This window comes from Vidua chalybeata, chromosome 1 (assembly GCF_026979565.1).
Source record: "Vidua chalybeata isolate OUT-0048 chromosome 1, bVidCha1 merged haplotype, whole genome shotgun sequence".
Lineage (NCBI taxonomy): Eukaryota > Metazoa > Chordata > Aves > Passeriformes > Viduidae > Vidua > Vidua chalybeata.
The window spans coordinates 5,281,854-5,297,293 of NC_071530.1; the positions used below are offsets into that span (position 1 = coordinate 5,281,854).

The 15,440-nt window shown below is 37.8% G+C and overlaps 1 protein-coding gene across 1 annotated transcript in view; it reads left to right on the top strand.

Annotated features, from left to right (window-relative positions):
- Window positions 1–14,447: 14,447 nt before the first annotated feature.
- LOC128785727 (sodium channel protein type 5 subunit alpha-like) overlaps window positions 14,448–15,440 on the top strand; it is a 32,640-nt gene continuing 31,647 nt past the window's right edge. Inside the window, exon 1 of the mRNA XM_053938521.1 lies at window positions 14,448–14,739. Coding sequence (XP_053794496.1) covers window positions 14,467–14,739 — 273 coding nt within the window. The 5' untranslated portion in view covers window positions 14,448–14,466. The remainder of the gene's footprint in view (window positions 14,740–15,440) is intronic.

Below are 15,440 nucleotides of genomic sequence, written 5' to 3' on the forward strand. Positions count from 1 at the left end.
GTGAGAGAGAAAATGTAAGGGGTTAGGGATGAAATGAAGTATTCAGGTATTCCTATTCTTCAATCCTGGCTGCAAGGCTAAGTAGAAGATAAGGATATTTATTACTTCTGATTTAAACTTTGCTTGTTTTGATACAGATCACTTTTTCTAGCAGTGAAGAACTGTATGTCCTCATTGCAGTTGGAGGTGGAGCGTGTGGTTTGTGAAATGACACCTGCCTTGGCCAAAGTCTTCCTTCACTGCAGTGTTTCACAGAATCACAGAATGGTTTGGGTTGGAAAAGACCTTGAAGCTCATCCAGAGCCATCCTCTGCCATCCCAGCTTTCTCCACTATCCCAGGGAGCTCCAAGCCTTGTCCAACCTGACCTTGGACAATTCCAGGGATTCAGGGGCAGCCACTGCTTCTCTGGGCACCCTGTGCCAGGGCCTCCCCATCCTCACAGTGAAGAATTTATTCCTAATAACTGAACTAGAACCCAGTATTTACTGGTTAGATAAGCAAATTTAAGTCAAAGTTAATGCTGCAGTAGTAATTTCTCTCTAATCCAGCAGCAAGAGTTGCAGTTACAGACACGCCACTTCCAGAGAAGTATTTTTGTGGCTTTTACAGCAGATTTTGGACATGATGGAGTCTAAAACTGTGGGTTGTTTTACTCAAATGCCTTGCTTATGCAGACGTAGAATGTGATATCTCAGGAGATTTGAGTCACACAAAACATTAAAATCGTATTTTAGATCACCAAGTTTCACATCCCATAAAGCACAGCCCAAATACAGTATTTTCAAACAGTTGCATCTGAGTCATGCCCATAAATTATATATAGCCTACAACGCTTTTGGTTTCAAGCTACGTAGAATCTACCATGTCCTTTGGGTATTTTTTTCTGTGATTATCTGATCTTAAAATGCATGTATTTATATTTTGAATTTGTGTCGCTCTTATCCCGAGCAGAGAACCTATTACAGCTTTTCCTGGAGGATTAGGGAGGCCTTTTTTATGCAAAATATTTTCTACTTGTAGTTGTATAATTATATCTTTTAAAAATGGCTTTGGGAGTGATGTCCTAAAACAAATTAGTTCATTTATCCCAAAACAGCATCAATTCCACTGATGTAATTCTTGGAGATATCTGTTTAGTCCCTAGTTGCAACAGATGGTGATTCCAATACCTTCATCTGCAACATATTCTGCTGCTTCACTGTTCTCACTTCCAAAAATGGGTTTTCTTGTGTTTCATCTGAATTTCAGCCTCAGCCTGTTACTGCTTGGTTCACTCCTCGTGGACATGAAGATGAGTTTGTTCCACATTTCTTCTTGACTATTTGTCATGCTGTCATGTTTCCTTCCATCTTCTCTCCACTGGACAAAATCATACTTCTCAGGCTGCAAATCATTCTTACAGTGTATTTCTAAAATCTTTTAACATTTTAATTCTGTGACTCTCAAGCTTTATGAGAGAGAATGCAGCAGCACACCGAGGGAGCTGGGAAATTCCACAGTGTTCTAGAAGTCACTGTTATTAAGGAAATATAATCTCTAAACTCTTACTTACATTACTTGCTCTTCATTACAATGTTTATTCACTCAATGCTTACATTCTGGGCATTTCCATTCTTCCTTCTCTCTCTGTCTCAACATCCTGGCTTCACTCCTGAGACCTGTTTGGTTCTCCACCACTTCCTTTTTGGCTCAGCAGCAGTTTGCTCACTGCAGTGTTCTCAGAAATTCACAATCTAGCCTAAGAAGATCAGATTTTCATGGAAATTGAAAAATAATCCCTAGGCTCATATAAACATCATATTCTTTCTCTTGAAAAGCCTAAAGCAAACAGCTAATGTTACAGACAAGCTCATCTTACCACTTTCCTACTAGGAAATGACACAAACTTGATGAAAGGCTGGAAGGTTTCCTGCATAACAAAGAAATCATTGCCTACCATATTTTTTATGTAATATTGCCTTTAGTTCAGGTTTGGTAAACATACACACAGAAACCAGAAAATTATCACTATTATGATACTCATATTTTTAGCTGCCCTCAGTAAATGTGATCTATGTTGGACCAGGCAATCTCCAGAGATCTCTTCTGACCACAATGGTTCTGTGATACAAAGGCATCGCTGTGCATTTTTTTCACCTTAAATTTAATGGCCTGACAAGTTGAACAAACACTGCATTATATACACTAATAGCAGCCACAAATGCACAAAAAAAAAAAAAAAATAAAAAAAAATAAAAAGAGGAAACTCCATTTTTAAATTGTGTAGAAATGTAAAAAGCAAACTTCTATGTCTACAAACAAAGTCAATTTCAAATCAAATGTACAAAAGATGCTGACTGCTCCTAAAGACACAGTAGTATTCTCTCTTAAATGAATAATCTGCTGGTGATTATGGATAATGAAGTGATGGCTGGGGTTTATGAATGAAATTAGTACTTCATTTTATCAAATAATAACACAAAACTAACATCAGAATTTCACTATCTCTGAGACAAGACAAGAAATCACTTAAGTGTATGCATGAAAATGACTGTGTTATGAGAAGAAGTAATCTGCTTCTTAATGGACTAATGTATAGTGAAATGTAGTCAGGCACTTTGCTCAGTATTTACTTACAGGGAAAACTTCACTTTGCCTCATTCTTTTCCAACCCAGAATCCAATAAACTTCTATACTGTGTGCATGACAGCATCTGAAACACCTCAGCAATTACCATTAGCCTGAAGCCAGCATGCAACTAAACTGAAAAAAACAAGCCTTCATTTTATGTTTGAAACAAAATAAACAATAAACACATTTCAAATTTGTCTTAGGAGATACCTTAAATCATAATCTTCCCACTGCTGTAACAAAAATGCTTCCCAGTGTGAGTAACAATCAGGTTCACAACAGGTGAATGTACATAAGTCTATGGAACCTGATGAGATACATCCTAAAGCCTGGGATGAGGGATTTGTCTGATGTAGCTGCCAAACCTCTCTCTAAGTGTTTGAAGAGTCCTGGCAGTCAGGTGAAGTCCCAGGTAACTGGGAAAAGGGAAACATTTTTGCCCATCTTTAAGGAGGGTAGAAAGGAGGCTGCTGGAACTCCCACCCTGTCAGCCTTCCCTCTGTGCCTGAGGAGATCACAGAACATCCTCCTGGAAGCTGCAATGGGGCACACAGAGGACAGGGAGGTGACTCAGGACAGCCAGCACAACTTCACCAAAGGCAAGTCCTGCCTGACCACCCCAGTGGCTTTCTGTGATGGAGTGACCACATTAGAGGACAAGGGAAGGGCTCTGGATGTCATTTCTGTAAAGCCCTTGGCATGGTCTCCACAACATAACTCTCTGTTATGCCTCAGGTTTTAGCTTTTATATTTTTCAGTTTCTGTACTGCTTTAGTCTGTACGCTGCTTTAGTCTGAGCTTCATATTATGGGATGGTGAGCTCTCTTCACAGAGTAGGGAGACAGACAATTCTTTCTCTAGCTGGGGACCGAAGACAAATGATCCAAATCTCAGGCCTAAGAGCATAAACAACCAAAGAGAGAAAAACAAGAAGGACGGGACTTCATGGGCTGGAGCTGTAATTGGACAATTAATTCCAATATGCAAATGGACCAAAACTTATAAAAGTGTGGGACCTCGTGACCAGTCATCCATTTTGTGACTATTTTGGTTCATCTTGGGTGTAGCCCTGGCTGGGCTCTTGTGCTGCCTGAGGTGGATCCATTGAGGCCTCTTAATAAATCCCTACTTTATTCTTTATCTCTGTCTAGCCTCTGTTCTAGGTCAGCCTTCACAAGGCATCATCTGAACTGGAGAGAGATGGATTCAGTGGGTGGAGTGTTTGGTGAATAAGGAATTGTGGTTTCACCCCAGCCAACAGCCAAAGCCCCTCAGAGCCACTCATTCACTCCCCCACCAGTGGGATCAGGGAGAGAATCAGAAGGGTAAAAGCTGGAAAACTCTGGGTTGAGTTAAAGACAGTCTAACAGGGAAAGCAAAAGCCATGAACACAAGCAAGGAAAACCAAAGTGTTAATTTCCTGCTTCCCATGGTTGGGCAGGTGTTCAGCCATCTCCAAGAGAGAGGTGCCCCATCATGTGGAACAGTGACTGGGAAGACAAGTGCCAACACTCCGAATGTTCCCCCCTTCCTTCTTCTTTCCTCCACTTTTTCCTGAGCATGATGTCACATGGTCTGGAGTATCCCTTTGGTCACTTTGGGTCACCTGTCCTGGATGTGTCTCCTCCCAACCTCCCATGCACCCCCAGCCTCTTTTGCCAGTGTGGCAATAGGAAAAGCAGGCTCTGTGTAAGCCTTGCACAGCAATAACAAAAACATCTCCATTTTAGTTTTTTTATGAGTTGCATTCTTGACATGTTGAAGTTTAGACTTTAATCATACAGGGAGGTACAGTAAGAAATAGGTGTGAAAACAAATATCTCAACCTTTGCTGGGCTATTGGCATTTCTCATTTCATGGTTGTATTTGGAGGCCCATGCAATAGAATGGGAGACTTCATAAACTGTGTTAACGAGACTGCATCAGAAATGCTGGAAATCTTTCAGAGACTGTAACAGCAGTATTTTGCTCTTAGCATCTGACTCTGGAGAAATGTAAAATGTTTCAAAAATGCTAATACTGTTTTTCAGCACACTAAGAAGAAACAGATGGAATAACTTGAACTTCAGGCACTGAGATCATTTTCAGGCTTCTTCAGTGTACATTAGGTCATTAGGCAGAAAGCTATTTTGTGTAACAATGCCTTTAATGTGTACTTACCATAAAAGCTATTTCCTGTTGTTCTGTAAAGTCAATTAGCCATTTACCAAATACCAAATTTCATGTCTGTCAATTTCTTATTTCATTGTGCAGCATGAAAAAAGGGAAGTGGCAATCATGCAAATTACTGTCTTGATAAATACAGCATGTCCTTTACAGTCTTAGATTCTTTTCTAAGAAAGATTGAGTTGCACATTTTGTTTATCTCACAGATAATTTGCAAAAACCCTTCCTTTTTTCTGGACTTTTGCCTTTGGAGATTTTGTATGTTACTTTCTCTGTGTATTGTTTTGGTTTTACTATATATGTAATATTTAGTTATTCTGTGTTCAAGTGTAACAAAGCAGATGAATTTCTGTATTTTCCCACCCCCTTTTTTTTTTTTCCCTGATGTCCCCTATTACTTTTGTTCTTATTCCAGGGTTATGATATTTTATAAGACATTCCAGGAATCTCCTCTACGTCTTGCAATTAGTCACCCTCAAAATTAAGGGGAATCCTGAAGCTTCTGGCCAGCAGCTGAATTAGTTCAGCCCACAAAGGATGCATTTGAGTTTACATTGTAATAAATGTGTCTGCATTACTTAGAGATCACTCTTAATGTGATATTCCAGAGGTTATAGTGCTTCCCAAATTGTGGGCACTGCATTCCCTGTGTGCCAGTTTCAATTACAGACAGGAAGGAGGATGGCAAATTCTCTGAAGCTACAATCGGAGTAAACAGAAATCTCTGCAAATAATTTTCATTGCAAGTGTCTCCAGTGCAAATCCTTGAATTACCAAGGAGTATAAAAGTTTATTGCTGAGCAGTGAAGGACCTTTTAAACATAAATTTGTAAGAAATATAATTTATGAGCTGTTAGCATCAGAGTTAGCAACTGTTACACTTGATGCCTAAAGAGGCTACCTAAAACAGAGGCTAGACAGAGTTAAAGGAATAAAGTAGAGATTTATTAAAAGGCCTTCAAAGGATACACCTTGGGCAGTACAAGAGCCCAGCCATGGCTCCACCCAAGGTGGACTACAAGTCATGAGTTTTCTCACTTTTATAAGTTTTGGTCCATTTCCATATTGGGGTTAATTGCCCAATTACAGCTTCAGGTTTTGCAGTCCCATCCTCCCAGATTGCTCTCCTCAATTCACTGTTGTTTGTACTTTTTGGGCCTGGAGCTGCATCGGTGTCCTTGGTTCTCAGGCTGGAAAAGGATTGTTTTGTGTGACTGAACTGTGAGGAGAACTTGCTACACTTTATATGAAGTTCAGAGTTACATATCAATGCAGTACAGAAAATATGAAAGCTAAAACTTAAGGTATTACACTGCTCAAGATCTCTGTTATAACGAATTATTGCCCTATGAAAATCAGCTGTGAATTCCTTGGGTACATAAAGCAAGGTGGGGATGCAAAAACAAAGGTCTACTGACATGATCAGACACTAATTATTTTGAGTATTTGAGAAGGCCACAGGTGCTCACAAGCTGTTTTGGTAGGAAATGATCCATCCTGTTAAATACTGGTGCCATTTTATTGGTCTGCATTTGATAAGTTTTAACTTCAACTTGAAGAGCCATCCAGTATTAAAACTCTCATTCATCTGCAAAGCTTTATGATTTTCTGTTGAGAAATTCTGTCATGCAATCACTTGTTCAGGTTTACAACATTTAAACAGTTCCTCCTCATTTGTGGAACTTTCTGATTTTTACTTCTAAAGTTACTTGGAAAACGTTTTTCTTTGCATATTGTAAGGAGACAAAAATAACATCTGATTTTTGTTAATAAAAGCTTTTCTGTATGATTATGATTTGTGTTTATTTTCATTATATCCAAAAAAGACAACCTCTATTCCTGTGGTGCATCTATCTTTAACAAAACTCAAAATCTGCCCGTGCTCCCTTTGACATGATTTCCATTCCCTGCTCTCCAGAGTCGGAGATTTTGCTTTCAGCAGACTATTTTGGTGTCTGTGTTCACACCTCTTTGCTGTTACATGCACAGCTGAATTTTCTGTGTTTTGTGGGGTGTTCTGTGTGAAGAGTGATTTGCATTTGCTGATTCTAATGGAGATCATTGGCATCATTGTGTTTGTCTCAGACTCACTTGTGGTTGGTGCTGGCTAATGGACAGTGAACCATAACCATAAACTCTGTAATTAACAGTCGTGATTAGCCTCTGTTAGAATCTTGACCTAAATTAAAACACTCAAAATGATACTTTAAATCAAATTCAATAGCATTCTTTGTCAGTGGATGACATTATCTAGTTATGGATTGTAAGATTTTGTTTTGCAGGAGCCATTTCTTGAAAATATGAAATATCTTTCTCAGGCTCAAGTAATTTTCCTTCCAACTGTTATGGTCAAAGTTGCTGGACATTCTTAGCTTCTAAGTAAATTTTTAGTAAATGTATTTATTTTGTCTCTTAAAACACTTCTTTACTCAAACTTTCTGTGCTTGTATGAATCATACAGAGAGACTGCTGGAGAGGTCAGTGCACAGATTTCAGGATTAGATTTACAGATACATCAACTTATGGCAATGATTTGTTTGTTTCAAATTCTTGTTCCATTCCCTCTTGTGACTATCTGGGATCTTGTGTCCAGCTTGTGATTTTAGCCAGTTTGAGACACAGTATATTAATAATACAGATGCATCTTGAAGGATAATGTTGTGAGAAAGAGATTTTTGGTGATCTTAATTTCAGGTGTCCACGGCAGGGCTTCCATGGTCAGCAAGTTATTGAGGGAAAGTCTGAGTCACACAGGAAAAGGATGGAGGTGTCTGGATGGAACCTGAGGATGAGAGGGTCATGCAGTGTGCATGAGTTGTCAGATGCCTTGATGTCGTTCATGACTTCATTTCTGATCTGTAATTTAAAGCAGCATCTAATGTTTAGAGTTATGGCACAGTTACAAGATACATTTAATTATGCAAAAATCTGGGTTTTTCAACTCTTGACATCTGTACACTCTTAGTCATTAAACTAATGGTGGTGTGCTAATGCTACCAACAAGAAATATTTGTCTTGTGCTCTGGCAATAAAAAGGAAAAAGAAAAGTGTTGTACTTTGCAGTTAATGGAGGAAACATCCACGTCAAGAGCATGGTGAATAAATTAACAGTAATTTCTGTAATGAATTTAATTTTAGTAATTTATATAACGAACATTATGTTTTTGTTGTTAAACGTCAGCTTTTTTATTTCCTCAATTTTCCTCCTCCTATTTCCGCAGGAATAATGAATGAAAAAGGGAAGAAGAGACTGTTGTTACTCTGGGGCTGGTTTTCTGCCCTCTCCCCCCTCTAAGAAACTGTCTTCCTAATGGGAGAAAGGAAATTTTCCACTGTAGCACAAGAGGAGTAACTTGTCTAAGTGTTTTGTGGTTAGCTGCAAGTCCTAAGATGCTGAAGATAAAAAATCTTGTTCTCTGAGCGCTCGCTTTTTGGATTTTAAACATTAGTGTCCAGGAGGAGTGCAATTCTTTTTGCTGTGTTGAGGTCTGTGTTGATCCCCTGTGCCCCATTTTTCACAGGGACAGATGGATGGAGAAGATACAGCAGAATAAATACGTGCAGGTAGGGATCTTTATTGCATTTAGTGGTATTAGCTGGTACAGCATTGTAAATGTAGCAGCTATAGTGCCTTTATAGTGTGATGCATGAGTGATCTTTAAAATTCTGCTCTCTTAATTGAACTTGTCTTGAGAACATAATCTTGCTTTCTAGAAAAATAACTTACACTGGGACTTAAAATGTCCTGTTGCTGCTTGCACCACAGAACACTTAGAGTTTCATTTCTTTTAAAACCATCTGCAGTTGTACGTATCCAGAAAAATGTTTAATCACTGTTTGTTCTTTGTGTGCATTAGTGCTGCCTGGCTTTTAAGGACAGCGTAGTTCCTTCAGTAGAATTCTTCCAGCAAAACCCAGAGTAACTCTCTTATCATCAGGAAAGTTGATAGGAAAGATTTATATTCTACTTAATAAAGAAGAAAAGAAATTTCATACAGTAATGGGTTCTGTTGATGTAATTAAGAGAAATAACTGTACTTATCATTAGGGCTTACCATGAATGTGGGTGTATGTTACTGTCCAGCACCTGTTGCTAGCAGGCTTTATATATCACTTTTTAAAGAATAAGTAATTTCAGATATGAGGATAAATGCTATGATTTTCATTTTGCTCAAACAAGGTTTGTATGTTTTACTGGAGGTTATGATATGATATTGAATGTATTTTGGGCTCTGGTCTTGTGTATAACAGATAGTATATTTGAGTTTCAGCTTTTGTCTGTGTAAGATATAATGAACATATGTCAGAGCCTGGGAATAATAACAAGCAGAAAATAATGAATGAAAAATAATAATATATACTCTAATTTCTAACCAGAAGCTTTTAATGAAAGGCAAATTTTGTGCCAATATTTAATGCATGTCTGCATGTTTAAAAGTTTAGAATGAAACGTGAAATAGGAAACCTTTTGTTTTCTTACCATTTTACACATATATTTCCAATTGAACAAAAATACATCTTTGCTTTTAATAAATGTAGCTATGATTCCAGCAGAAAGAAAAGAATTAATTCATATTTAGGTGATTATTCCTCAAAAGTATCACCCAAGCACTTTTCCCTTTCTTACAGTGTTGTCATTGAGAGCACAAAATTTCATTTGCTGTTTTCAGAAATGCAACCAAGCTCCTCCCTCCATCCCTCCCACAGGCATCCCACTACAAAGAAAACTTTCTGCATGGGAGCTGGCTCAGGAGAAATGTTGTTGTTGGGAATGGAAAGGTGAAGGTGAGAAAACCAAGACTTTCTGTCTCCTTGGACATAAGAGCCAGCCAACATTACCTTCAGAAATCTGTGTGCAGGCTTTTCTAGTTTGAAGAGGATATTGTAAGTATTTTGTTTTTGCTAAATATGCGTATACTAGAGAAAACTCAGTTGCTGATTATCTTAGTTTAATTCTATGTCTATTTGATCAAAATATTTGGGGATATATGTATACAAGTGTGTGTGTCTGTATATAAATAAAATATGTTTTCAAGTATTAGATGTGGTTTTATTTTAGGTACAGGGAGCATCTCTGTAAGAAAATCTGTCATTAGTGTAAAACCACTACATTGCTGTAAACATATAGCTCTTCCTATAATTTACCTGTGTCAGTGAAACATTTTGCTGAACATTGATGTATTTGCCATATTAATTACTATTTATTATTATATTAATTATTATCATATTAATTACTGACTGGTCTGTTTTGTTCTATCACCTCATGCAGAGTATTCATCAAATTTGCTTTATTATTAAGCAAACTATCTAATCTTAGTAACACTGAACTTGACATACTAAAATTTCTTTACCTACACAACTCTGGGATGTTTTTCTCACAAAAATACTGGTGAGTAATTTTTTTTTCAGGATGTTTAAGTAATGCACAGTCTAGCCCATTGCATAGATTTCTGGATTTGGAAGTAATGAGTGAGTATGTTATGTTATGTTATGTTATGTTATGTTATGTTATGTTATGTTATGTTATATAATATTGTGAATAGCTTTATCTATTACATGTGTTGAAAAATCAAATCAAACAACACAAAAAAAAATCAAAACAAAACAAACAAACAAACAAACAAACAAAAAAAACACCAAAAAAAACCAAACCAAAAACACTCCCCCCAGAAAACCCCCGAGAAACAGCACTGGTAGGGGAAAAAATCCCAAAAAGCTGCACTTGTAGATATTTATCCAACCCATCCAAACACAAACTTTTCCTTGAGATGGAGTTACAAGTGAGAAGTGGAGAATACGGGACAAAGTGCTGTGTGGAAGAAATGGCCTTGCATTTTAGAAACAGCAGTAGTCCTCTAAAATGTCCAAGTTGGATTTTACTAAGGACTAAAATCTGTTAGACCTTTTCACCATCAATGGCAGTTAAATATGAGAAAATGGTGATCAGAAACAGAAATTCTTTTCTGCTTATTGAAACTGAGTAGGTGATAGCAGAAGCTTTTGGCAAGGTACAGGACAGAAAAGAGGGGATTCCTGTCCTGTTTCATAAGGTGTTGCTGTGAGCTGCTTTCTCTTTTTTTTTCTTATTTCAGGTGAAGAGGTGAACACATCTTTATTCTTTATTCCCATGTGAAAGACTATACTAAATGCACACTAAAACCAAACTACAGTTGGTTTACTCTTTATTTTTTTTTTCCAGATCCAGGTGCTCACAGGAAATATTCAGTTGATGGCCCTTGACAAAGGAGTTGATATGAGTAATTTGGCACTCAGAATTGGTTATAATCATTCTAAAACTAGATTGAAACACAAATAAGGACATTTTTATATTTACCTTCTTACTAGTTTTCCTATTTTGAGAAACATCTCATAAATGCTCCTTACTGACTTTTATAGTATTTTCCTGAGCAGTTTTATCAGTTTCAATTCTACTTTTGTGGATTGTTGATTTCTTATCATCAATAGCTTGATGGCTATCACTTCGCTGCATTTAAAAGGAGCTCTGTGCTTTTAGGGAGCTGAAAAGAATTCTGAAATTCATACAAATGGAGCCAAATCAAGGAGTTGTACATAAGGCTTGAATTTGTATTTTGCTTTTCAGTCTAAAAGTCTAAATTTGTTAGTTATCATCTCTAATGATTAGTCAGTACCCCAGAAAGCATTTTGTAATTCATATCTCTGAAACATGGTATTAATAGACTCATTTTTTGGCATTGCTTTGCTATTCTAGAAAAACTCTTCATCTTAAGAAATTTTAGTAGCAAATTGTACTTTAGTATTGCCCAATATCTGTTTCACTTAATGACTCTTTGTTGATCTCTTTCTAGTTGCTTGCAGATCATTTGTTCAGTAAATTTCATCAGTGTATCTGGAATTCCTTGGGTTTTGACATAAAATTTTTCTGTGTCATTTTCGCAGCACCCTTAAACCAGCTAGATTAACCTCAATGTTTAGCTTTGTACACTGAATGCAATTCCTCTCATGATGAGAAAACCAAGTCATTTCCACTTTAATTAAAAATAAAAATGTGTTAATGCATCCCTGTTCCTGTAGAAAGTGGTACTTTAGTAACTGAAGGTACCAGTGCATTTGTACCTGTTACTGATGGACTGGTCTCTGCTACAGGACCAGAGATATCAAAATCTGTTGTAGGATTTCCAACCCTTAATTTAATTTAAATGCAAATTTCTTTCATTTGCTATACTGGAAATTAACAGATCTGAACTGTAGTCTTGCATCTGCCTTCAGCAGCATATTGACATTGTACATATTGACCTACAATTTCTTTGCACTAATTTGTAGTCACACACCCAAGTTTCTTCTCTCAAGTTTCTAGAATAAATCTTGTGCTTAGCCTACTACTAAGAAAACTTGTTCTGTATCTTCCCTCCCAGAATCAGTTACTGGGGAAGCTTTTGTGTCCCACGCAAAAATTGAAATTATTTCTCAGGGTAACACTTTACCTCAGTGTCTTGCCTTAAAAATTCAACTAATTCAGCAGTATATGGTGAGGTGGCTGAGTTTAGCTGAGCTTCAGGAATTCCAAGTAGTCACTTGTTGCCCTGTTCTTTTAAAAGTTTTAAAGTTCTTTTAAAAGAATAGGGCGACAGTCATTCTGTCTTTTTAATATAATTTTAGTCCTTTGTATTTGAAGGATTTTTCAGTCACATCTTCTTAGCTTCCTTTTTCCTAACCAAGTAACAATCTATAAGCTCTGAAATCCTTAATACAAAAAATGATGTTTGCATTTGCTAAAACCATTTTCTTTGCTTCATTTATTTCAGTTGACGTAGTTCTCTAAAAGCTGAGTTTCTGTGTGGTCCTTGAAACTGCTTTGAAGATAAAATTGATTTTATTAGAATTATTAAAAATTAAAATAAAAAAAAGAATATCTTGATTTTCAATTTATCTTTTGAGCTTTCCATTGGAAATGGGTCTGTGTGGTCTTTTGATTGGAAATGGGTCTGTGTGGTTTGGCCAAAGTAACAGTTCTTTGGTTATATACTTCCATTTTGTTACCATGGTAAATTCTGATCTCTGAGTTGCGGTTCCTGATCAGATCTGAACATGCTTGGAAAGTCCCAGAGGAGAAAAAAAAACCCTCCCAAGTCCCATAAACCCCAACAAAATCACTGCAGAATCATTCTTGCTTGCATATCCTTTTGAAATAAATATATCTGCATCTAAAGATGAGGGCTGTAATTGCAAGAAAGTATTGATTCTCTGACATGGTCCTCATGTGAGCTTAAAAGAAGTAGCAGCACAGCTGGAGCTCAGCAATCAAAACTGCAGAGTGTTTTAAAGACTTGGCAGTGACCAAAAGTGTTTATTAAATGGAAGTAATCGGTTTTGACATGAGTCACAAAGGATAAATCAGCCTGTAATGGGTCAAAATGTTCTTCATCTTCTGTGGATGAGAACTGGTGTCATGTAAATTGCTGCATCTACAGTAGTGTGGTAAATTCGGGCATTAGTAACTGAATACTTACAGTGATTTGCCTTGTCACCTCAGTGCTTCTCATTGCCACCCTTCCCCTTTGTCAGGGATTTCAGCCTCAAGCAGAGTAATTGAAAATGCAGCTGGACAAAGCCTTGAGCTGAACTTGGTGTTGGCCTTGCTCTGTGGAGGGGATGGATCTAATGAGCCTTAGAGGTGGGACATGTGAAGCTAAATTCTGTTTTCAGGAAGAACAGAGGAGCAGTAGCTGAGGTGCAAGGCTGCTGATACTTTAATCTACAGTGAGAAACAATTAGATGATTGTCAGAGTTTTGATAGAGGTGTGATTTTGACACTTCCAAGCTGGAAAGACAAAGGAAAAAAATATCTCTTCTGTAACTTGAATCACACAGGGTAGATCCAGATGAAGTAGTTGATCTTCATTTGCTCTGTTTTTCATGGCTCATTCTTCTAAATCAACGTACTTCTGGTTGCTTTTGCCTTAAATCCTGGGTGCCTCAAACACAGCAGGACCAGCTGGCCAGAAGAGGTGATTGTCCTGCTGTGTCCATTGTTGGTGTGGCCTCATCTGGAGTACTGTGCACAGTTTGGGCCCTGCAATTTAGGAAGGATGAGAAGGTCCTTGAGTGTGTCTGGAGGAGAGCACCAAAGCTGGTGAAAGGGCTGGAAGGAATGCCCTGCGAGGAGCTGCTGAGGGCTTGGGCTTGTCTGCTTTGGGGAAAAGGAGGCTGAGGGGTGACCTCATCGCTGTCAGTGACCTCATGTATGGCTTCCAGAGGAGGGAAAGTGGAGAATGAGGTGCTGAGCTCTTCTCCCTGGGATGCAGTGATAGGACATGTGGGAATGGTCCAAAGCCACACTGCAGGGTTTTTACATGGGACATGAAGAAGCGTTTCTTTGCCAAAGGGTGGTCAAACACTGGAACAGGTTTCCTAGGTGGATGCTTGATGCCCCAGCCTTGTCAGTGTTTGAGAGTTAAGCACTTGTCAGTGTTACAATGGCAGTTGGGTAGGATGGTCATTGTAGATTCTTTTCAATTGAAATAGTCTATTCATATTCTACTCTATTTTATTCTATTTTATTCTATTTTGATGCAGAGTTTCAGAGAAGTAAAAAATCATTTATCTAATAGATATTAAAGCTGTGTGTTATTTCTGGTATTCTGTAACTCTCAAGAGCTTTCTTTCTTAAGTTACCTCTAGTACTGGAAACAAACCCTCAGAAGGAAAAATGGATCCCTTGTTTTGGCCATCAGAAGCTAACAGATTTCGACGATTCACCCCCGAGTCCTTGGCAGCAATTGAGGAAAGGATTGCCAAAAAAAAAAAGGAACAAGTCAAAGTTGAAGAGAAGAATAAGGAACAAGGAGTTGAAGAAGATAAACTTACTCCTCAGCTTGACCTGAAAATTTGCAAAACGTTGCCATCTCTGTATGGGGACATTCCTGCAGAGCTGGTTGGGGAACCCCTGGAGGATTTTGATCCATACTACAGTGATCACAAGGTTAAAACTTCCCAAAGCTTTTTTTTCTTTTTTAATTTTTGCCTGCTGAGCTCTTAAGGGATAGTAAAAGCTCTATTCAGGAGGTGCTGGGGTTTGATTGCTCTGTAGACAGAGCTTTGAACATTACTGACAACTTTTGGGGGGAGCTCTAAGGTATGTTCTGCATTATGGAATGAAGAGGTATTTTAAGTTCCGGTCAAAAATCAAAATTAACTATGAAAACATGATTTGTGATTGGTGCACTTTAATAGTAAATATATTCTGGGATTAGTGATGCTTTGTTTTCCAGAGCAGTTTCTCTGATGCCTGTGGGGCTGAGCTCCCTGTTGTATAAACAGTGCCTGTCCAACAGTCAGTCACACTGGAATTGCAGATGCTTTCACTGAATTACAAATACTATACAAATTAAGAGAGGAAAATTTGAGATATTTCCATTACTTTGTGTAGCAAACAATGTATTTTCATTGTCTTAAATTCATTTTCTGTAACTTTATGTCTCACTGGCTTTGTTTATTGTTCCATATTTATATTGCACATAGTTCATGCTATTCCAAAGTGGTTGGTGATGCTGACTATAACAGTGTAAAAAGCAGATAGTCTAGGAATCCCTTCTAAATTAAATACTTCTATTAAATTATTACTACTGTCAAGGAAGAGTTGATCCGAAGAGCAGAAGGTTCCACCCAGTCCCAGCTGCTGTT